Below are 25157 nucleotides of genomic sequence, written 5' to 3'. Positions count from 1 at the left end.
TGTACTGCCCTACACCCACTGCCTGACTCCTCCCATCACCTCAGTATGTCAGGCTTGCTTTACTACCCTGCACCCACTGCCTGACTCCTCCCATCACCTCAGTATGTCAGGCTTGCTTTACTACCCTACACCCACTGCCTGACTCCTCCCATCACCTCAGTATGTCAGGCTTGCTTTACTACCCTGCACCCACTGCCTGACTCCTCCCATCACCTCAGTATGACAGGCTTGGTTTACTACCCTGCACCCACTGCCTGACTCCTCCCTTCACCTCAGTATGTCAGGCTTCCTTTACTGCCCTACACCCACTGCCTGACTCCTCCCATCACCTCAGTATGTCAGGCTTGCTTTAGTGCCCTGCACCCACTGCCTGACTCCTCCCATCACCTCAGTATGTCAGGCTCACTTTACTACCCTGCACCCACTGCCTGACTCCTCCCATCACCTCAGTATGTCAGACTTGCTTTACTACCCTGCACCCACTGCCTGACTCCTCCCATCACCTCAGTATGACAGGCTTGGTTTACTACCCTACACCCACTGCCTGACTCCTCCCATCACCTCAGTATGTCAGGCTTGCTTTAGTGCCCTGCACCCACTGCCTGACTCCTCCCATCACCTCAGTATGTCAGGCTCACTTTACTACCCTGCACCCACTGCCTGACTCCTCCTATCACCTCAGTATGACAGGCTTGCTTTACTGCCCTGCACCCACTGCCTGACTCCTCCCATCACCTCAGTATGCCAGGCTTGCTTTACTGCCCTACACCCACTGCCTGACTCCTCCCATCACCTCAGTATGCCAGGCTTGCTTTACTACCCTGCACCCACTGCCTAACTCCTCCCATCACCTCAGAATGTCAGGCTTGCTTTACTACCCTGCACCCACTGCCTGACTCCTCCCATCACCTCAGTATGCCAGGCTTGCTTTACTGCCCTACACCCACTGCCTGACTCCTCCCATCACCTCAGTATGACAGGCTTGCTTTAGTGCCCTGCACCCACTGCCTGACTCCTTCCATCACCTCAGTATGTCAGGCTTGCTTTACTACCCTGCACCCACTGCCTGACTCCTCCCATCACCTCAGTATGTCAGGCTTGCTTTTCTGCCCTGCACCCACTGCCTTACTCCTCCCATCATCTCAGTATGTCAGGCTTGCTTTTCTGCCCTGCACCCACTGCCTGACTCCTCCCATCATCTCAGTATGTCAGGCTTGCTTTACTACCCTGCACCCACTGCCTGACTCCTCCCATCTCCTCAGTATGTCAGGCTTGCTTTACTACCCTGCACCCACTGTCTGACTCCTCCCATCTCCTCAGTATGTCAGGCTTGCTTTACTACCCTGCACCCACTGCCTGACTCCTCCCATCACCTCAGTATGTCAGGCTTGCTTTACTACCCTGCACCCACTGTCTGACTCCTCCCATCATCTCAGTATGTCAGGCTTGCTTTACTACCCTGCACCCACTGTCTGACTCCTCCCATCACCTCAGTATGTCAGGCTTGCTTTACTGCCCTACACCCACTGCCTGACTCCTCCCATCACCTCAGTATGTCAGGCTTGTTTTACTACCCTGCACCCACTGTCTGACTCCTCCCATCACCTCAGTATGTCAGGCTCACTTTACTACCCTGCACCCACTGCCTGGCTCCTCCCATCACCTCAGTATGTCAGGCTCACTTTACTACCCTGCACCCACTGCCTGTCTCCTCCCATCACCTCAGTATATCAGGCTTGCTTTACTACCCTGCACCCACTGCCTGACTCCTCCCATCACCTCAGTATGTCAGGCTTGCTTTAGTGCCCTGCACCCACTGCCTGACTCCTCCCATCACCTCAGTATGTCAGACTTGCTTTACTACCCTGCACCCCTGCCTGACTCCTCCCATCACCTCAGCATGTCAGGCTTACTTTACTACCCTGCACCCACTGCCTGACTCCTCCCATCACCTCAGTATGTCAGGCTTGCTTTACTACCCTGCACCCACTGCCTGACTCCTCCCATCACCTCAGTATGTCAGGCTTGCTTTACTACCCTGCACCCAATTTCTGACTCCTCCCATCATCTAAGTATATCAGGCTTGCTTTAGTACCCTCCACCCACTGCCTGACTCCTCCCATCACCTCAGTATGTCAGGCTTGCTTTACTACCCTGCACCCACTGCCTGACTCCTCCCATCACCTCAGTATGTCAGGCTTGCTTTACTACCCTGCACCCACTGCCTGACTCCTCCCACCACCTCAGTATGTCAGGCTTGCTTTACTACCCTGCACCCACTGCCTGACTCCTCCCATCACCTCAGTATGTCAGGCTTGCTTTACTACCCTGCCCCCACTGCCTGACTCCTCCCATCACCTCAGTATGTCAGGCTTGCTTTACTACCCTGCACCCACTGCCTGACTCCTCCCATCACCTCAGTATGTCAGGCTTGCTTTACTACCCTGCACCCGCTGCCTGACTCCTCCCATCACCTCAGTATGTCAGGCTTGCTTTAGTGCCCTGCCCCCGCTGCCTGACTCCTCCCATCACCTCAGTATGTCAGGCTTGCTTTACTACCCTGCACCCACTGCCTGACTCCTCCCATCACCTCAGTATGTCAGGCTTGCTTTACTACACTGCCCCCACTGCCTGACTCCTCCCATCACCTCAGTATGTCAGGCTTCCTTTTGTGCCCTGCACCCACTGCCTGGCTCCTCCCATCACCTCAGTATGTCAGGCTTGCTTTACTACCCTGCACCCACTGCCTGACTCCTCCTATCACCTCAGTATGTCAGGCTTGCTTTACTACCCTGCCCCCACTGCCTGACTCCTCCCATCACCTCAGTATGTCAGGCTTGCTTTACTACCCTGCACCCACTGCCTGACTCCTCCCATCACCTCTGTATGTAAGGCTTGCTTTACTACCCCGCACCCACTGCCTGACTCCTCCCATCACCTCAGTATGTCAGGCTTGCTTTACTACCCTGTACCCACTGCCTGACTCCTACCATCACCTCAGTATGTCAGGCTTGCTTTACTGCCCTGCACCCACTGCCGGACTCCTCCCATCACCTCAGTATGTCAGGCTTGCTTTAGTGCCCGCCCACTGCCTGACTCCTCCCATCACCTCAGTATGTCAGGATTGCTTTATTGCCCTGCTCCCACTGCCTGACTCCTCCCATCACCTCATTATGTCAGGATTGCTTTACTACCCTGCTCCCACTGCCTGACTCCTCCCATCACCTCAGTATGTCAGGCTTGCTTTACTACCCTGCACCCACTGCCTGACTCTTCCCATCACCTCAGTATGTCAGGATTGCTTTACTACCCTGCTCCCACTGCCTGACTCCTCCCATCACCTCAGTATGTCAGGCTTGCTTTACTACCCTGCACCCACTGCCTGACTCCTCCCATCACCTCAGTATGTCAGGCTTGCTTTAGTGCCCTGCACCCACTGCCTGTCTCCTCCCATCACCTCAGTATGACAGGCTTGCTTTACTACCCTGCACCCACTGCCTGACTCCTCCCATCACCTAGGTATGGCAGGCTTGCTTTACTACCCTGCGCCCACTGCCTGACTCCTCAGGGGGAGAGTGGGGGGAGAGGGGTGGTTTGGCCGGGCATCGGGGGCGGGCGATTGGCGCCCCCCACCCCGGTGCCCGGGCAAAGAGGGGAAAATAAAGGTTGTTGGAATAAAAAATTCTAAGGGTTTAAATAGCACGGCACTGATTGCAATATTCACCTGTTATACTCACCAGAGATTGGAAGTATTGGAAGAGATGTAAAGAGGGGGAAAAAGAGGAAATGTAAAGGGTTAAATCTGTCGATGGTTTTCACGTGGAGAAAGACGCAAAAATGTGAGACAGGAAGTGCCGGGTGATTTTCAGAATAGATGTACACTCGGGGGTGAGGGGGGTAGAGGAGGGAGGGTGTCTAGTCATGACTCGGGGGTGCACTTAGTTCCTCCCTCGACCTACAAACCAAAGGAAAAGAGACCCACGAGGGGGACATGGGGGGAGGCGGGTGGGTGTGGGGCGCTTCATTGCCCCCTGGGGAGATTAGCATGTAAATAGTAAGTTTGTGAATGCAGGGAATAGGAGGGTAAGTGAGGGATTACAATGAGGGCAGATCACTGCCCCGAGATCAGGAGGGAGGGGTGGGAATTGCTGGTAAGTTAGATAATAAGGGTGTGAGTATAGGGGGGGGGGATAGCAACTGAGGAAAGAAATAATTTGCCTTAAAGGCTTTGATGTGAATAAAACGGTATTATATCTGTGCCTGCTGTGTTATTGTAAGAGGAAACGCCTGGCCCATTTCCCTGGACCTGATGAAGGTAATTCAGAGGCCCAGGAAGAAGTAAAGGAGAGAATTCTAGAAAGGATTGTCTTGTTTCTTCAAGGAGGGATAATCTGTGGGGGGAGGCAGTGGAGAGAGAGAGGAAAGATGGAGAGGAAGGATAGAGAGGACCAGTCCCGTGAGGGGGTGCGGAGCAGACTCCATTGTGATGACTCAACCTCAACCTCCAGTGGGGCAGAAAGCCCTCAGATGGAGAGGTATAGACCCTCTGCACAGGAGAAGCATGCTCCAATATCCCAGTACAGGGGTAAGTGGCCGACATCCACTACAACATATAGGATGGGTCATTCTGCCTTTTCATGTTTCTTATTCTAATTCTTTTTTCTTATTTTATTTTTCCTTGACCGATTCTCTCATGCCCGTAAAATTAGAAAGGATAAGTAGATGGCATCAAAATGTAAAGTAAGTATAGATTAGAATATTATATAGTATTTTCCCTTAATGTCCATGGTCTTAATGTCCCAGAAAACAATCTACACTATTACGGTGTTTATATAGAGATAAGATCCAGATAGCATTCCTCCAGGAGACTCATTTCAGGGGGACCAGCAGCCAATGATTACCATCAGGAAATTCCCTTCTGCCTTTTATAGCAATACCCCAGACGCAAGGAGTAGGGGGGTAGCGATAGTACTGGCCAGTAATGTTAGGCTTGAAGAGGCGGAGGTACGTGGAGACACACAAGGAGTAGGGGGGGTAGCGATAGTACTGGCCAGTAATGTTAGGCTTGAAGAGGTGGAGGTAAGTGGAAACACACAAGGAGTAGGGGGGTAGTGATAGTACTGGCCAGTAATGTTAGGCTTGAAGAGGCGGAGGTACGTGGGGACACACAAGGAGTAGGGGGGTAGTGATAGTACTGGCCAGTAATGTTAGGCTTGGAGAGGCGGAGGTAAGTGGAGACGCACAAGGAGTAGGGGGGTAGCGATAGTACTGGTTAGTAATGTTAGGCTTGAAGAGGCGGTGGTAAGTGGAGACGCACAAGGAGTCGGGGGGTAGCGATAGTACTGGCCAGTAATGTTAGGCTTGAAGAGGCGGAGGTAAGTGGAGACACACAAGGAGTAGGGGGGTAGCTATAGTACTGGCCAGTAATGTTAGGCTTGAAGAGGCGGAGGTAAGTGGAGACACACAAGGAGTAGGGGGGTAGTTATAGTATTGGCCAGTAATGTTAGGCTTGGAGAGGCGGAGGTAAGTGGAGGCACACAAGGAGTAGGGGGGTAGCGATGGTACTGGCCAGTAATGTTAGGCTTGGAGAGGCGGAGGTAAGTGGAGGCACACAAGGAGTAGGGGGGTAGCGATGGTACTGGCCAGTAATGTTAGGCTTGGAGAGGCGGAGGTAAGTGGAGACACACAAGGAGTAAGGGGGTAGCGATAGTACTGGCCAGTAATGTTAGGCTTGAAGAGGCGGAGGTAAGTGGAGACACACAAGGAGTAGGGGGTAGCGATAGTACTGGCCACTAATGTTAGGCTTGGAGAGGCGGAGGTAAGTGGAGACACACAAGGAGTAGGGGGGTAGCAATAGTTCTGGCCAGTAATGTTAGGCTTGAAGAGGCGGAGGTAAGTGGAGACACACAAGGAGTAGGGGGGTAGCGATAGTACTGGCCAGTAATGTTAGGCTTGAAGAGGCGGAGGTAAGTGGAGACACACAAGGAGTAGGGGGGTAGCGATAGTACTGGCCAGTAATGTTAGACTTGGAGAGGCGGAGGTAAGTGGAGACACACAAGGAGTACGGGGGTAGCGATAGTACTGGCCCCTAATGTTAGGCTTGAAGAGGCGGAGGTAAGCGGAGACACACAAGGAGTAGGGGGGTAGCGATAGTACTGGCCAGTAATGTTAGGCTTGGAGAGGCGGAGGTAAGTGGAGACACACAAGGAGTAGGGGGGTAGCGATAGTACTGGCCAGTAATGTTAGGCTTGGAGAGGCGGAGGCAAGTGGAGACGCACAAGGAGTAGGGGGGTAGCGATAGTACTGGCCAGTAATGTTAGGCTTGGAGAGGCGGAGGTAAGTGGAGACACACAAGGAGTAGGGGGGTAGCAATAGTTCTGGCCAGTAATGTTAGGCTTGAAGAGGCGGAGGTAAGTGGAGACACACAAGGAGTTGGGGGGTAGCGATAGTACTGGCCAGTAATGTTAGGCTTGAAGAGGCGGAGGTACGTGGAGACACACAAGCAGTAGGGGGGTAGTGATAGTACTGGCCACTAATGTTAGGCTTGAAGAGGCGGAGGTAAGCGGAGACACACAAGGAGTAGGGGGGTAGCGATAGTACTGGCCACTAATGTTAGGCTTGAAGAGGCGGAGGTAAGCGGAGACACACAAGGAGTAGGGGGGTAGCGATAGTACTGGCCACTAATGTTAGGCTTGAAGAGGCGGAGGTAAGCGGAGACACACAAGGAGTAGGGGGGTAGCGATAGTACTGGCCACTAATGTTAGGCTTGAAGAGGCGGAGGTAAGTGGAGACACACAAGGAGTAGGGGGGTAGCGATAGTACTGGCCCCTAATGTTAGGCTTGAAGAGGCGGAGGTAAGTGGAGACACACAAGGAGTAAGGGGGTAGCGATAGTACTGGCCAGTAATGTTAGGCTTGAAGAGGCGGAGGTAAGTGGAGACACACAAGGAATAGGGGGGTAGCGATAGTGCTGGCCAGTAATGTTAGGCTTGAAGAGGCGGAGGTAAGTGGAGACACACAAGGAGTAGGGGGTAGCGATAGTACTGGCCAGTAATGTTAGGCTTGAAGAGGCGGAGGTAAGTGGAGACACACAAGGAGTAGGGGGTAGCGATAGTACTGGCCACTAATGTTAGGCTTGGAGAGGCGGAGGTAAGTGGAGACACACAAGGAGTAGGGGGGTAGCGATAGTACTGGCCAGTAATGTTAGGCTTGAAGAGGCGGAGGTAAGTGGAGACGCACAAGGAGTCGGGGGGTAGCGATAGTACTGGCCAGTAATGTTAGGCTTGAAGAGGCGGAGGTAAGTGGAGACACACAAGGAGTAGGGGGGTAGCGATAGTGCTGGCCAGTAATGTTAGGCTTGAAGAGGCGGAGGTAAGTGGAGACACACAAGGAGTAGGGGGTAGCGATAGTACTGGCCACTAATGTTAGGCTTGGAGAGGCGGAGGTAAGTGGAGACACACAAGGAGTAGGGGGGTAGCGATAGTACTGGCCAGTAATGTTAGGCTTGAAGAGGCGGAGGTAAGCGGAGACACACAAGGAGTAGGGGGGTAGCGATAGTACTGGCCAGTAATGTTAGGCTTGGAGAGGCGGAGGTAAGTGGAGACACACAAGGAGTAGGGGGGTAGCGATAGTACTGGCCAGTAATGTTAGGCTTGAAGAGGCGGAGGTAAGTGGAGACACACAAGGAGTCGGGGGGTAGTGATAGTACTGGCCAGTAATGTTAGGCTTGAAGAGGCGGAGGTAAGCGGAGACACACAAGGAGTAGGGGGGTAGCGATAGTACTGGCCAGTAATGTTAGGCTTGGAGAGGCGGAGGTAAGTGGAGACACACAAGGAGTAGGGGGGTAGCGATAGTACTAGCCACTAATGTTAGGCTTGAAGAGGCGGAGGTAAGTGGAGACACACAAGGAGTAGGGAGGTAGCGATAGTACTGGCCAGTAATGTTAGGCTTGAAGAGGCGGAGGTAAGTGGAGACACACAAGGAGTAGGGGGGTAGCGATAGTACTGGCCAGTAATGTTAGGCTTGAAGAGGCGGAGGTAAGTGGAGACACACAAGGAGTAGGAGGTAGCGATAGTACTGGCCAGTAATGTTAGGCTTGAAGAGGCGGAGGTAAGCGGAGACATACAAGGAGTAGGGGGGTAGCGATAGTACTGGCCAGTAATGTTAGGCTTGAAGAGGCGGAGGTAAGTGGAGACACACAAGGAGTAGGGGGGTAGCGATGGTACTGGCCAGTAATGTTAGGCTTGAAGAGGCGGAGGTACGTGGAGACACACAAGGAGTAGGGGAGTAGCGATAGTACTGGCCAGTAATGTTAGGCTTGAAGAGGCGGAGGTACGTGGAGACACGCAAGGAGTAGGGGGGTAGCGATAGTACTAGCCACTAATGTTAGGCTTGAAGAGGCGGAGGTAAGTGGAGACACACAAGGAGTAGGGGGGTAGCGATAGTACTGGCCAGTAATGTTAGGCTTGAAGAGGCGGAGGTAAGTGGAGACACACAAGGAGTAGGGGGGTAGCGATAGTACTGGCCAGTAATGTTAGGCTTGAAGAGGCGGAGGTAAGTGGAGACACACAAGGAGTAGGGGGGTAGCGATAGTACTGGCCAGTAATGTTAGGCTTGGAGAGGCGGAGGTAAGTGGAGACACACAAGGAGTAGGGGGGTAGCGATAGTACTGGCCAGTAATGTTAGGCTTGGAGAGGCGGAGGTACGTGGAGACACACAAGGAGTAGGGGGGTAGCGATAGTACTGGCCAGTAATGTTAGGCTTGAAGAGGCGGAGGTAAGTGGAGACACACAAGGAGTAGGGGGGTAGCTATAGTACTGGCCAGTAATGTTAGGCTTGAAGAGGCGGAGGTACGTGGAGACACACAAGGAGTAGGGGGGTAGCGATAGTACTGGCCAGTAATGTTAGGCTTGAAGAGGCGGAGGTAAGTGGAGACACACAAGGAGTAGGGGGGTAGCGATAGTACTGGCCAGTAATGTTAGGCTTGGAGAGGCGGAGGTAAGTGGAGACACACAAGGAGTAGGGGGGTAGTGATAGTACTTTCCAGTAATGTTAGGCTTGGAGAGGCGGAGGTAAGTGGAGACACACAAGGAGTAGGGGGGTAGCGATAGTACTGGCCAGTAATGTTAGGCTTGAAGAGGCGGAGGTAAGTGGAGACACACAAGGAGTAGGGGGGTAGCGATAGTACTGGCCAGTAATGTTAGGCTTGAAGAGGCGGAGGTAAGTGGAGACGCACAAGAAGTAGGGTGGTAGCGATAGTACTGGCCAGTAATGTTAGGCTTGGAGAGGCGGAGGTAAGTGGAGACATACAAGGAGTAGGGGGGTAGCGATAGTACTGGCCAGTAATGTTAGGCTTGAAGAGGCGGAGGTAAGTGGAGACACACAAGGAGTAGGGGGGTAGTGATAGTACTGACCAGTAATGTTAGGCTTGAAGAGGCGGAGGTAAGTGGAGACACACAAGGAGTATGGGGGTAGCGATAGTACTGGCCAGTAATGTTAGGCTTGAAGAGGCGGAGGTAAGTGGAGACACACAAGGAGTAGGGGGGTAGCGATAGTACTGGCCAGTAATGTTAGGCTTGGAGAGGCGGAGGTAAGTGGAGACACACAAGGAGTAGGGGGGTAGTGATAGTACTGGCCAGTAATGTTAGGCTTGAAGAGGCGGAGGTATCTGGAGACACACAAGGAGTAGGGGGGGTAGTGATAGTACTGGCCAGTAATGTTAGGCTTGAAGAGGCGGAGGTAAGTGGAGACACACAAGGAGTAGGGGGTAGCGATAGTACTGGCCAGTAATGTTAGGCTTGGAGAGGCGGAGGTAAGTGGAGACACACAAGGAGTAGGGGGGTAGCGATAGTACTGGCCAGTAATGTTAGGCTTGGAGAGGCGGAGGTAAGTGGAGACACACAAGGAGTAGGGGGGTAGCGATAGTACTGGCCAGTAATGTTAGGCTTGGAGAGGCGGAGGTAAGTGGAGACACACAAGGAGTAGGGGGGTAGCGATAGTACTAGCCACTAATGTTAGGCTTGAAGAGGCGAAGGTAAGTGGAGACACACAAGGAGTAGGGAGGTAGCGATAGTACTGGCAAGTAATGTTAGGCTTGAAGAGGCGGAGGTAAGTGGAGACACACAAGGAGTAGGGGGGTAGCGATAGTACTGGCCAGTAATGTTAGGCTTGAAGAGGCGGAGGTAAGTGGAGACACACAAGGAGTAGGAGGTAGCGATAGTACTGGCCAGTAATGTTAGGCTTGAAGAGGCGGAGGTAAGCGGAGACATACAAGGAGTAGGGGGGTAGCGATAGTACTGGCCAGTAATGTTAGGCTTGAAGAGGCGGAGGTAAGTGGAGACACACAAGGAGTATGGGGGTAGCGATGGTACTGGCCAGTAATGTTAGGCTTGAAGAGGCGGAGGTACGTGGAGACACACAAGGAGTAGGGGAGTAGCGATAGTACTGGCCAGTAATGTTAGGCTTGAAGAGGCGGAGGTACGTGGAGACACGCAAGGAGTAGGGGGGTAGCGATAGTACTAGCCACTAATGTTAGGCTTGAAGAGGCGGAGGTAAGTGGAGACACACAAGGAGTAGGGGGGTAGCGATAGTACTGGCCAGTAATGTTAGGCTTGAAGAGGCGGAGGTAAGTGGAGACACACAAGAAGTAGGGGGGTAGCGATAGTACTGGCCAGTAATGTTAGGCTTGAAGAGGCGGAGGTAAGTGGAGACACACAAGGAGTAGGGGGGTAGCGATAGTACTGGCCAGTAATGTTAGGCTTGGAGAGGCGGAGGTAAGTGGAGACACACAAGGAGTAGGGGGGTAGCGATAGTACTGGCCAGTAATGTTAGGCTTGGAGAGGCGGAGGTACGTGGAGACACACAAGGAGTAGGGGGGTAGCGATAGTACTGGCCAGTAATGTTAGGCTTGAAGAGGCGGAGGTAAGTGGAGACACACAAGGAGTAGGGGGGTAGCTATAGTACTGGCCAGTAATGTTAGGCTTGAAGAGGCGGAGGTAAGTGGAGACACACAAGGAGTAGGGGGGTAGCGATAGTACTGGCCAGTAATGTTAGGCTTGAAGAGGCGGAGGTACGTGGAGACACACAAGGAGTAGGGGTTAGCGATAGTACTGGCCAGTAATGTTAGGCTTGAAGAGGCGGAGGTAAGTGGAGACACACAAGGAGTAGGGGGGTAGCGATAGTACTGGCCAGTAATGTTAGGCTTGGAGAGGCGGAGGTAAGTGGAGACACACAAGGAGTAGGGGGGTAGTGATAGTACTTTCCAGTAATGTTAGGCTTGAAGAGGCGGAGGTAAGTGGAGACACACAAGGAGTAGGGGGGTAGCGATAGTACTGGCCAGTAATGTTAGGCTTGAAGAGGCGGAGGTAAGTGGAGAAGCACAAGGAGTAGGGTGGTAGCGATAGTACTGGCCAGTAATGTTAGGCTTGGAGAGGCGGAGGTAAGTGGAGACATACAAGGAGTAGGGGGGTAGCGATAGTACTGGCCAGTAATGTTAGGCTTGAAGAGGCGGAGGTAAGTGGAGACACACAAGGAGTAGGGGGGTAGTGATAGTACTGACCAGTAATGTTAGGCTTGAAGAGGCGGAGGTAAGTGGAGACACACAAGGAGTAGGGGGGTAGCGATAGTACTGGCCAGTAATGTTAGGCTTGAAGAGGCGGAGGTACGTGGAGACACGCAAGGAGTAGGGGGGTAGTGATAGTACTGGCCAGTAATGTTAGGCTTGAAGAGGCGGAGGTATCTGGAGACACACAAGGAGTAGGGGGGGTAGTGATAGTACTGGCCAGTAATGTTAGGCTTGAAGAGGCGGAGGTAAGTGGAGACACACAAGGAGTAGGGGGTAGCGATAGTACTGGCCAGTAATGTTAGGCTTGGAGAGGCGGAGGTAAGTGGAGACACACAAGGAGTAGGGGGGTAGCGATAGTACTGGCCAGTAATGTTAGGCTTGGAGAGGCGGAGGTAAGTGGAGACACACAAGGAGTAGGGGGGTAGCGATAGTACTGGCCAGTAATGTTAGGCTTGGAGAGGCGGAGGTAAGTGGAGACACACAAGGAGTAGGGGGGTAGCGATAGTACTAGCCACTAATGTTAGGCTTGAAGAGGCAGAGGTAAGTGGAGACACACAAGGAGTAGGGGGGTAGCGATAGTACTGGCCAGTAATGTTAGGCTTGAAGAGGCGGAGGTAAGTGGAGACACACAAGGAGTAGGGGGGTAGCGATAGTACTGGCCAGTAATGTTAGGCTTGAAGAGGCGGAGGTAAGTGGAGACACACAAGGAGTAGGAGGTAGCGATAGTACTGGCCAGTAATATTAGGCTTGAAGAGGCGGAGGTAAGCGGAGACATACAAGGAGTAGGGGGGTAGCGATAGTACTGGCCAGTAATGTTAGGCTTGAAGAGGCGGAGGTAAGTGGAGACACACAAGGAGTATGGGGGTAGCGATGGTACTGGCCAGTAATGTTAGGCTTGAAGAGGCGGAGGTACGTGGAGACACACAAGGAGTAGGGGAGTAGCGATAGTACTGGCCAGTAATGTTAGGCTTGAAGAGGCGGAGGTACGTGGAGACACGCAAGGAGTAGGGGGGTAGCGATAGTACTAGCCACTAATGTTAGGCTTGAAGAGGCGGAGGTAAGTGGAGACACACAAGGAGTAGGGGGGTAGCGATAGTACTGGCCAGTAATGTTAGGCTTGGAGAGGCGGAGGTACGTGGAGACACACAAGGAGTAGGGGGGTAGCGATAGTACTGGCCAGTAATGTTAGGCTTGAAGAGGCGGAGGTAAGTGGAGACACACAAGGAGTAGGGGGGTAGCTATAGTACTGGCCAGTAATGTTAGGCTTGAAGAGGCGGAGGTAAGTGGAGACACACAAGGAGTAGGGGGGTAGCGATAGTACTGGCCAGTAATGTTAGGCTTGAAGAGGCGGAGGTACGTGGAGACACACAAGGAGTAGGGGGGTAGCGATAGTACTGGCCAGTAATGTTAGGCTTGAAGAGGCGGAGGTAAGTGGAGACACACAAGGAGTAGGGGGGTAGCGATAGTACTGGCCAGTAATGTTAGGCTTGGAGAGGCGGAGGTACGTGGAGACACACAAGGAGTAGGGGGGTAGCGATAGTACTGGCCAGTAATGTTAGGCTTGGAGAGCCGGAGATACGTGGAGACACACAAGGAGTAGGGGGGTAGCGATAGTACTGGCCAGTAATGTTAGGCTTGAAGTGGCGGAGGTAAGTGGAGACACACAAGCAGTAGGGGTGTAGCGATAGTACTGGCCAGTAATATTAGGCTTGAAGAGACGGAGGTAAGTGGAGACACACAAGGAGTAGGGGGGTAGCGATAGTACTGGCCAGTAATGTTAGGCTTGAAGAGACGGAGGTAAGTGGAGACACACAAGGAGTAGGGGGGTAGCGATAGTACTGGCCAGTAATGTTAGGCTTGAAGAGGCGGAGGTAAGTGGAGACACACAAGGAGTAGGGGGGTAGCGATAGTACTGGCCAGTAATGTTAGGCTTGAAGAGGCGGAGGTACGTGGAGACACACAAGGAGTAGGGGGGTAGCGTTAGTACTGGCCAGTAATGTTAGGCTTGAAGAGGCGGAGGTAAGTGGAGACACACAAGGAGTAGGGGGGTAGCGATAGTACTGGCCAGTAATGTTAGGCTTGGAGAGGCGGAGGTAAGTGGAGACACACAAGGAGTAGGGGGGTAGTGATAGTACTTTCCAGTAATGTTAGGCTTGAAGAGGCGGAGGTAAGTGGAGAAGCACAAGGAGTAGGGTGGTAGCGATAGTACTGGCCAGTAATGTTAGGCTTGGAGAGGCGGAGGTAAGTGGAGACATACAAGGAGTAGGGGGGTAGCGATAGTACTGGCCAGTAATGTTAGGCTTGAAGAGGCGGAGGTAAGTGGAGACACACAAGGAGTAGGGGGGTAGTGATAGTACTGACCAGTAATGTTAGGCTTGAAGAGGCGGAGGTAAGTGGAGACACACAAGGAGTAGGGGGGTAGCGATAGTACTGGCCAGTAATGTTAGGCTTGAAGAGGCGGAGGTACGTGGAGACACGCAAGGAGTAGGGGGGTAGTGATAGTACTGGCCAGTAATGTTAGGCTTGAAGAGGCGGAGGTATCTGGAGACACACAAGGAGTAGGGGGGGTAGTGATAGTACTGGCCAGTAATGTTAGGCTTGAAGAGGCGGAGGTAAGTGGAGACACACAAGGAGTAGGGGGTAGCGATAGTACTGGCCAGTAATGTTAGGCTTGGAGAGGCGGAGGTAAGTGGAGACACACAAGGAGTAGGGGGGTAGCGATAGTACTGGCCAGTAATGTTAGGCTTGGAGAGGCGGAGGTAAGTGGAGACACACAAGGAGTAGGGGGGTAGCGATAGTACTGGCCAGTAATGTTAGGCTTGGAGAGGCGGAGGTAAGTGGAGACACACAAGGAGTAGGGGGGTAGCGATAGTACTAGCCACTAATGTTAGGCTTGAAGAGGCAGAGGTAAGTGGAGACACACAAGGAGTAGGGAGGTAGCGATAGTACTGGCCAGTAATGTTAGGCTTGAAGAGGCGGAGGTAAGTGGAGACACACAAGGAGTAGGGGGGTAGCGATAGTACTGGCCAGTAATGTTAGGCTTGAAGAGGCGGAGGTAAGTGGAGACACACAAGGAGTAGGAGGTAGCGATAGTACTGGCCAGTAATATTAGGCTTGAAGAGGCGGAGGTAAGCGGAGACATACAAGGAGTAGGGGGGTAGCGATAGTACTGGCCAGTAATGTTAGGCTTGAAGAGGCGGAGGTAAGTGGAGACACACAAGGAGTATGGGGGTAGCGATGGTACTGGCCAGTAATGTTAGGCTTGAAGAGGCGGAGGTACGTGGAGACACACAAGGAGTAGGGGAGTAGCGATAGTACTGGCCAGTAATGTTAGGCTTGAAGAGGCGGAGGTACGTGGAGACACGCAAGGAGTAGGGGGGTAGCGATAGTACTAGCCACTAATGTTAGGCTTGAAGAGGCGGAGGTAAGTGGAGACACACAAGGAGTAGGGGGGTAGCGATAGTACTGGCCAGTAATGTTAGGCTTGGAGAGGCGGAGGTACGTGGAGACACACAAGGAGTAGGGGAGTAGCGATAGTACTGGCCAGTAATGTTAGGCTTGAAGAGGCGGAGGTAAGTGGAGACACACAAGGAGTAGGGGGGTAGCTATAGTACTGGCCAGTAATGTTAGGCTTGAAGAGGCGGAGGTAAGTGGAGACACACAAGGAGTAGGGGGGTAGCGATAGTACTGGCCAGTAATGTTAGGCTTGAAGAGGCGGAGGTACGTGGAGACACACAAGGAGTAGGGGGGTAGCGATAGTACTGGCCAGTAATGTTAGGCTTGAAGAGGCGGAGGTAAGTGGAGACACACAAGGAGTAGGGGGGTAGCGATAGTACTGGCCAGTAATGTTAGGCTTGGAGAGGCGGAGGTAAGTGGAGACACACAAGGAGTAGGGGGGTAGTGATAGTACTGGCCAGTAATGTTAGGCTTGAAGAGGCGGAGGTAAGTGGAGACACACAAGGAGTAGGGGGGTAGCGATAGTACTGGCCAGTAATGTTAGGCTTGAAGAGGCGGAGGTAAGTGGAGACGCACAAGGAGTAGGGTGGTAGCGATAGTACTGGCCAGTAATGTTAGGCTTGGAGAGGCGGAGGTAAGTGGAGACTTACAAGGAGTAGGGGGGTAGCGATAGTACTGGCCAGTAATGTTAGGCTTGAAGAGGCGGAGGTAAGTGGAGACACACAAGGAGTAGGGGGGTAGTGATAGTACTGACCAGTAATGTTAGGCTTGAAGAGGCGGAGGTAAGTGGAGACATACAAGGAGTAGGGGGGTAGCGATAGTACTGGCCAGTAATGTTAGGCTTGAAGAGGCGGAGGTAAGTGGAGACACACAAGGAGTAGGGGGGTAGTGATAGTACTGACCAGTAATGTTAGGCTTGAAGAGGCGGAGGTAAGTGGAGACACACAAGGAGTAGGGGGGTAGCGATAGTACTGGCCAGTAATGTTAGGCTTGAAGAGGCGGAGGTACGTGGAGACACGCAAGGAGTAGGGGGGTAGTGATAGTACTGGCCAGTAATGTTAGGCTTGAAGAGGCGGAGGTATCTGGAGACACACAAGGAGTAGGGGGGGTAGTGATAGTACTGGCCAGTAATGTTAGGCTTGAAGAGGCGGAGGTAAGTGGAGACACACAAGGAGTAGGGGGTAGCGATAGTACTGGCCAGTAATGTTAGGCTTGGAGAGGCGGAGGTAAGTGGAGACACACAAGGAGTAGGGGGTAGCGATAGTACTGGCCAGTAATGTTAGGCTTGGAGAGGCGGAGGTAAGTGGAGACACACAAGGAGTAGGGGGGTCGCGATAGTACTGGCCAGTAATGTTAGGCTTGGAGAGGCGGAGGTACGTGGAGACACCCAAGGAGTAGGGGGGTAGCGATAGTACTGGCCAGTAATGTTAGGCTTGGAGAGCCGGAGATACGTGGAGACACACAAGGAGTAGGGGGGTAGCGATAGTACTGGCCAGTAATGTTAGGCTTGAAGTGGCGGAGGTAAGTGGAGACACACAAGCAGTAGGGGTGTAGCGATAGTACTGGCCAGTAATATTAGGCTTGAAGAGACGGAGGTAAGTGGAGACACACAAGGAGTAGGGGGGTAGCGATAGTACTGGCCAGTAATGTTAGGCTTGAAGAGGCGGAGGTAAGTGGAGACACACAAGGAAGATATTTGTTGGTAAAGGGACTTATTAATTCTCGTAGGATGACGCTGGGGGTAGTCTATGCCTACCTGTCTAGGTTGGTTGAGTTCTCTGAGGGATCAATACTGATAGCGGGTGATGTAAATTTAGTATTGGATCCCTCTATGGATTCCTCTACAGGGAGATCCGCTCTCACAAAGGGAGCCATACAAAGGGTTAAACGTGCTCTCATAAAACGACAACTAATCGATATTCGGCGTATCCAACACCCCTCAATGAGAGATTATATGTTCTATTCCTCCCCTCGTAACTCCTCCTCCTGCATAGATTATTTTTTGATGTCTCATAATTTACTTTCGGAAGAAGATGAAACTAAGATAGAAACGGCCCTGATCTCGGATCATTCATCTATCAAGTTACATATAGGACGGAAAATAATAAGGAATGGACCATGGAGTTGGAGTCTAAACCGCTCACTCCTGAGAACTGAAGAGATAGCAGGGAGGATAGCAAGTGAATTGAAGGTATACTCGAAAGAGAATGATAAGGAGGATACTCCCCCTTATTGGTCTGGGAAGCTCACAAAGCGGTGATAAGAGGGACTTTGATCAGAGAAGGTAGTTGGCTGGAGAAGGAGCGAGAAAGAGAGGTAATGACCTGTGTAACAGAAATTGAGAAATTGGAACTCTTACATAAAAATACACTGAGTAAGGAGGTGTTGGGAGAGCTTACAAGGAAAAGGGAAACACTTAATAATATCCTTTGTACAAAGGCAAAATACGCTGCCATGAGATGTAAGGGGAGCTTTTATGAATTTGGCAATAAGGAGGGGGGGGGGGGCTGTTGGCCAGAACCCTGAAACAGCAACAGACATCTAACTATGTTCCTTTTCTCTGCGACACACATGGTCAGAAACATCATGGAAATGAATCACTGACTAGGATGTTCGGTTCCTACTCTAGCAAACTATGCAAAATAGAAGAAGATGTCCCAAGAGGTGGGGGATGAGAAGCGGGGGAGGAGGAGGGAATGGAGGAAGCCTCAGGCTTGGCCCTTTAGAGGTTAGTATGGAAATATTAATTACAGCGGAGGAATTATTTGAGGCTGTGGGGCAAATGTCAAGGAGGAAAGCTCCTGGACCCGATGGCTTCTCTTTAGACTATAATAGAAAATACTGAGATATATTAGAACCCTTTTGGTTAAGGGCATTGACTTCCTTACGTATAGAGGGTGGATTTGTGGTAAATTTGGACATGAATCGCTAGCCTCCCATATCTCAGTGATTATAAAGGAAGGGAAGGATTCTGCTTCCTGCTCAAGCTACAGACCTATTTCTCTATTAAATAAAGATCTAAAGGTCTTCACAAAAATAATGGCGAATACACTGTCCCCGGTGCTGAAAGAACTAGTGCATTCTGATCAAGCTCTACAATTCCCTGCTTTCCATGTATGGCCAATGCTTTATGTGTAGGAAGGTCAAAGAGATGTAGGTAACTCTGTACTTGTATGCAAATATAATGCAAATTGTATGCAGATAATCACATTTCCCAGGAAATGTATTGCATTGTCCAAATTTCAAGATACATAAAATTTGCACGTAAAATTATGGTTGTGTGATTGGCCGCCTGTAATGAGCACAACCTTCTGCAGTTCTCTGTCAGGCTGATAACTAGCGATGGTCAGTGACATGCCCATAACTCTGAGATGGTGCAAATTATATTATAATTATATGCAGAGTTATGCAGATGCTGCATCTGGCCCATTTCCAATCTGCATCATCTTTGCATCATTTTGGAATTCTCAGCAGCTCACTGACCCTCGCTAATGATAATTGCTCCTCCCCTCAGAATTCTCTAACAGGAAGTGATGATGTTTCTCTATTTGCAGCGCGGAGTCCCGGCATCAGGAACCTCTCAGAGACTCGTCTGTCTGTATCCACAGACTGTACAACGGATGATGATGTCACTGGACAAGAGTCTCCTGCAGATATCCTAGTGACCCCAAATTTTCCCCCAGACTCCCCTCACCTGTCTAACCCTGAGGGGCCTCATGCCCAGCACAGCTCTCCCCCTGCTGGAGGGTCTTATTCCTGTTCCACATGTGGGAAATGTTTTGGACAGAAATCACACCTTGTCATTCATGAGAGATCTCACACTGGTGAGAAGCCCTATTCATGTGCTGAGTGTGGGAAATGTTTTGGACAGAAATCAAACCTTGTCAAACATGAGAGATCTCACACCGGTGAAAAGCCATTTTCATGTGCTGAGTGTGGGAAATGTTTTGGACAGAAATCAAACCTTGTCAGACATGAGAGATCTCACACTGGTGAGAAGCTCTATTCATGTGCTGAGTGTGGGAAATGTTTTGGACAAAAATCAAACCTTGTCAAACATGAGAGATCTCACACTGGTGAGAAGCCCTATTCATGTGCTGAGTGTGGGAAATGTTTTAAGCAGAAATCATATCTTGTCAGTCACGAGAAATCGCACACTGATGAGAAGCCTTATTCATGTGCTGAGTGTGGGAAATGTTTTGTACAGAAATCAATCCTTGTCAGACATGAGAGATCTCACACCGGTGAAAAGCCATTTTCATGTGCTGAGTGTGGGAAATGTTTTGGACAGAAATCACAGCTTGTCATACATGAGAGATCTCACACTGGTGAGACGCTCTATTCATGTGCTGAGTGTGGGAAAAGTTTTGGACAGAAATCACGCCTTGTCATACATGAGAGATCTCACACTGGTGAGAAGCCCTATTCATGTGCTGAGTGTGGGAAATGTTTTGGACAGAAATCAGAGCTTGTTGTACATGAGAGATCTCACACTGGTGTCAAACCCTATTCATGTGCAGAGTGTGGGAAACGTTTTGGACTGAAATCCGACCTTGTCAAACATGAGAGATCTCACACTGGTGTAAAGCCCTATTCATGTGCTGAGTGTGGGAAATGTTTTGGACGTAAAATACACCTTGTCACGCATGAGAGAACTCACACTGGTGAGAAGCCCTATTCATGTGCAGAGTGTGGGAAATGTTTTGGACCGAAAGGAAGCCTTGTCAGACATGAGAGATCTCACACTGGTGAGAAGCCCTATTCATGTGCTGAGTGTGGGAAATGTTTTGGACGGAAAGGAAGCCTTGTCAGACATGAGAGATGTCACACTGGTGAGAAGCCCTATTCATGTGCTGAGTGTGGGAAATGTTTTGGAGAGAAACGAAGCCTTATGAGACATGAGATGTCACACTGATGAGAAGCCCTATGTGTGTACTGAGTGTGGGAAGTGTTTTGGCCATAAATGTTCTTTTGTAATGTTTGTGTTTCTTTTTACATGGCAGCATTTTACGCTGATTCCCGAGGACTCTCATGCTGGTCAGTGCATTAGATTGTTGCTGCTCTTTGGCTGTCTATATAAAACTCCTCCGATTCCTCCAGCAGTTGCTTGCTATTCCAGACGTTTGTAAGCGTTGGTCCCTAGCGTACGTCTGACATTTTCTAGGTTGTGGCATTGGCTGGTTGTACGCTCTGCTACAATATATTGTGCGACGACGACAGTCAGTGACAACTACTACTGCTATTACTACGGTCCCCTCTCTGCCTGTCTCCTATAATTAATATATATAAACAGGTCCTTCTCAAAAAAATTAGCATATTGTGAATAAAGTTCATTATTTTCTGTAATGTACTGATAAACATTAGATTTTCATATATTTTAGATTCATTACACACAACTGAAGTAGTTCAAGCCTTTTATTGTTTTAATGTTGATGATTTTGGCATACAGCTCATGAAAACCCAAAATTCCTATCTCAAAAAATTAGCATATCATGAAAAGGTTCTCCAAACGAGCTATTAACCTAATCATCTGAATCAACTAATTAACTCTAAACACCTGCAAAAGATTCCTGAGGCTTTTAAAAACTCCCAGCCTAGGGCGCATGCGTGGCGCCGACGAGACCACATGTGAGATCTCGCCGCTCCGCTCCTTGGCAAGCTACCACCCGCAATAGCAACAACTTCCAGCACTGCCACAGCCCTCAATCTTGGGGATATCACTACCGAACATGTCGGGAAAAGGAAAGGAGAAAAACGGGCAGAAAAATCCCACCTCTACGCCCTCTACAAAGCATTCTTCTCAAGCCGCCTCCCGCCCCGCCCAATCCAAGATGGCCGACGGGACGAGCCAGGCATCTAGGAGCGGCCCTTCCACTCCAGACAAACAAGAAATGCTCCCTGCTTTCAACCCGGACCTAGACCTGACACCACAACTACCTCCGCTTCATGAGGATCTCCTCACACACATCCAGCGAGTATTCAGACTTGAACTGAAAGAGGCAGTCAAGAGCATTACAGACCAAATTAAAGATCTGGGCTACCGAGTAGATGCAATAGAAACACAGGTCGACGACATAGCTGAGGCACAAGAGGATGACAAATCCCAAATAGACCAGCAAGCCGAGAAAATTGAAATGTTGGAGCTCAGGCTAGAAGACGCCGAAAATCGCAGCAGGAGAGCGAATGTCCGCATACGAGGCCTTCCAGAGTCAATCACGGATCTGAAGCCCACGGCCCTCAACCTTTTCACTGCTCTCCTTCCTCAGGTAGACCAGGGCTCTTTCCGCATAGTCAGGATCCACCGGGCACTGGCGAAGCCCCGCAACCCTGACCTGCCCCGAGATGTGGTCCTCAAGTTCCAATATGAGGAAATCCGTGACCTTGTACTAGAAGCGGCCAGAAACCTTACCGCTCTCCCCGGCGTTCCGAGCTCGGTGCAGCTGTACGCAGACCTGGCGCCATCAACCATACAGCGCCGCCGAAACCTCCGCCCTGTGACCACCTCGCTCCAAAAGGCCGCAGTGAGGTATAGATGGGGCTTCCCCTTCTCTCTATCTTTCACACACAACGGCACAGTATATTCCTGCCGAACACTCGAGGAAGGCCGCAGACTGCTAGAACGAACAGGCATACAGATGGAACCCATGCCTCCCACAACACTGCCGCAAAGGTTATCGCGCCCGTCCAGGACATGGTCCTCCAGAAGGAGCAGACAGCGCTCATCCCAACCCGTGTGAGCTCCCTTCGGGTGCACACCCCTCGACCTAAGGTTATATCTATAACGGTCAGCCTTTTCTACCTACAAACAGTCTAGACCTACAATCAATCTGAAGCGAAAAACTGAATTATCTCTCTCTACAGGGACATGTGAGTACATTACATCCTATCTCACCCATATAGCCCCTGTCCTAAGAGGGAACATAGACTTCCAGCCTACCCTGGACTCCCCACATACCCTTTCAACGTCACTTGCGGACGATCCATTTTGCCACTGAACTAGCTGGAACCCACCGCTATCCACTTATCACTATTAGACATGTGAGATTACCCCGATCTTATAGCATTTGGGACCACAGTTAAGGGCAATTAACACCCTGTACAGCCATGGACCCAGCCTCAACACTACCCCTACACGCCCCATGCTGAGCTGAAAATGGGCTTCAACAACTCAACTCATCCGCCGCAGATGACCAACTGTAACAAAACTCCAGGGAAAATTACTCATTCCTTACACGAAACTATGCTACGCTCTCTCTGAGTAAACCTGCCTATCTGACTTTCAAGGTTATTTTCAATTATAACTACCACCCACTAGATGGTGCTGTTGGCACACATAAAAAATAACTCAAGCATTAACTTTAATGTTTTCTCACCCTGCCATGGGTGCTTGCTGAGGACACCAATGCTGTCCCCCACCTAATGAGCAGGGCCGAAGGCGCATTATTATTGCTCTCAGCCCTCCTCATTCTTATGAGGAATTTCTCCTCTAATCAATCGTATAACCACATTACCATTAGAGTTAGGCCATGTTGGCCACCTTTATTGTTGTATGTTTATGTTTATTTACAGGTCTATGATATTATGCAAATCTACTGTTCTAAAATAGATGCTCCAGTTGATGGAGGAGACACACTGTTGCTTGTTCCCTGTCGCTTACAAATTTTAGCACTTACTAAACCCTAATCAATATGGCCCAAATCAATATTATATCCCACAACGCCAAAGGCCTAAATTCGCCATTTAAACGGAGAAAAGCCTTTCTAGACTATCAGAAATGTTCTCCGGATATAATTTGTATTCAAGAGACGCACTTTACTAAAGTATCATTCCCCAAATATTTCCACACTCAATATCAGCGACACTTTGTCTCCTCGGCTCCCTCTAAACATAGAGGTGTACTTACCCTTCTCAAGAACTCCCTGCCATTTGTCCTAGAAAACTGCATTAACGATGAAGAAGGCTGCTATACTATCTTGATAGGCTCAATACAATCACGTAAAATATGCATAGTTAACCTATACGCTCCGCCTGAAGCACCTCTGACCCCTATCAATGCGATCCGAAAACATCTAGAAAACTACCAGTCCTATCACACCATATGGGCGGGCGATTTTAACATCGCTCCCAACCCAACCATAGATAGATCACAGCAACCCTCCTCCTCCAGGCAGCGTCAACTCTCCACATCCCTACGCAAAACGCTCACTGAGACACATATGGTAGATGCATGGAGAGAATTTAACCCAACCTCCCGCAACTATACCTTTTTCTCCTCTGCACACCACACCTACTCTAGAATAGATGCCATACTCCTATCCTCTGCCCTAATACCCAATCTGATCTTCGCTAGGCACATGATTAGCACCTGGTCAGATCATGACATAGTCTGGATAGCGTGCACGTCCCTCACCACCCCTATTGCTCGACCCCCCTGGAGGCTTAATGAGACCCTCTTAACAGATGGGGAGACGGTCCTTGAAATGGAAGAACACCTAACAAACTATTTTCAATTGAATGACATAGACCACATTAGACCAGACATTTTATGGCTGGCACACAAACCTACCATCCGGGGGCAACTAATAAAAATTGCTGCACAAAAGAAAAAAGCCAAAACCAACCAACAACTTAATCTAGAACACAAACTATTCCATTTGCAGACGGCCCATGCCTCCTCCCCTTCCAGATACTTATACAAACAAATTCAGGACACTCAACACCAAATAGACATACTTCTATCAGCTCGAACAGAAAAAGCCATTAGATGGACCAAGTCAAAAGCCTACGTACAATACAACAAGCCTAATACGTGGCTAGCCCGTAAACTTAGACACACTCACTCTATCAACAAAGTCCTCCAAATTAAGACAAAAATGGGAACAATTACGTCTGACCCACTTAAAATTCACTCGGAATTTGCGGATTACTACAAATCGCTATACGCCACCAAAACACCCCCTACAACCCGCCAATCCAACAATCCATTCTACCAAAGCCTAGCACATCCCAAACTTCTACCAGATAAAGCCAGCGCTCTCAACATCCCAGTCTCCGACCACGAAATTTTTTTAGCCATTAAAAAACTAAAGAACGGGAAAGCACCTGGGCCCGACGGTTTTACGGCCATATACTATAAAAAATTTAAAAAAATCCTCACACCCTACCTCAAAAGACTATTTAATTCTATTCTGGACGGCAAAACCCCTCCCCCAGAATTTCTCCAATCCATTATTGCTGTTATCCCCAAACCAAAAAGAGACCCGCTAGATATCAAAAACTATAGGCCCATATCATTGCTCAATCTCGATTATAAAATTTTAACTGCCATACTAGTAGCCAGACTAAATAAAGTGCTAGGATCCCTCATTCACAAAGACCAAGTAGGCTTTGTTCCGCTCCGCCAAGCCCCAGACAACGTCCGAAAAATCATCAACCTGCTACATATAGTTAAATCAAACAAAACCCCCTCTGCACTTCTCTCACTAGATATGGAGAAAGCATTTGACACGATAGATTGGCCCTTTATGCTTGACACACTCCATAATGCAGGAATTACTGGCCCTTTTCTCCAAGCTGTCAAATGTCTTTACTCCAATCCTTCAGCCCACCTTAAACTTCCTACTGACCTCCCGGTAAACATCCCCATACAACGAGGAACGAGACAGGGCTGTCCTCTTTCCCCTGCCATCTTCGCCCTTACAATAGAACCCTTAGCTAATAAAATACGAGCCATGTCTGACATACAAGGCATTAAGGTCAGAAATTCCGAATACAAGGCCAGCCTATTCGCGGACGATCTCCTACTAACGCTCTCTTCACCCCACACCTCTATTCCTAACCTGCTTCAACTGGTCAAGCAATTTGGACAACTATCTGGACTTACCCTAAACATTAATAAGTCTGAGATACTGTTCGCAAACATGTCTAAACGAAATGCGGAGGCTTTAGCCACTAAGATGGGATTATCCTATCAGTCAAAATATATTACCTACCTAGGAATCAAGATCTCCACGAACCCTGCTGACCTGTCTTCATTAAACTATAAGCCAATGATTTCTGAACTAAAACACGATTTGGTCAAATGGAATTCTCCCTCCATCTCATGGTCGGGCCGCATCCACTCGGTCCGAATGAACCTA

At 50.1% G+C, this 25157-nt stretch overlaps 1 protein-coding gene across 1 annotated transcript in view; it reads left to right on the top strand.

Moving 5' to 3' along the window:
- Window positions 1-20298, top strand: part of LOC137535556 (zinc finger protein 268-like) — a 73900-nt gene extending 53602 nt beyond the window's left edge. The window contains exon 3 of the mRNA XM_068257387.1: window positions 18806-20298. Coding sequence (XP_068113488.1) covers window positions 18806-19933 — 1128 coding nt within the window. The 3' untranslated portion in view covers window positions 19934-20298. The remainder of the gene's footprint in view (window positions 1-18805) is intronic.
- The last annotated feature ends 4859 nt before the right edge of the window (window positions 20299-25157 follow it).

This window comes from Hyperolius riggenbachi, chromosome 10, assembly GCF_040937935.1.
Source record: "Hyperolius riggenbachi isolate aHypRig1 chromosome 10, aHypRig1.pri, whole genome shotgun sequence".
NCBI classification, from domain to species: Eukaryota; Metazoa; Chordata; class Amphibia; order Anura; family Hyperoliidae; genus Hyperolius; species Hyperolius riggenbachi.
Note: the sequence above shows the minus strand (reverse complement) of the source record. Positions and strands in the feature narration are given on the sequence as shown.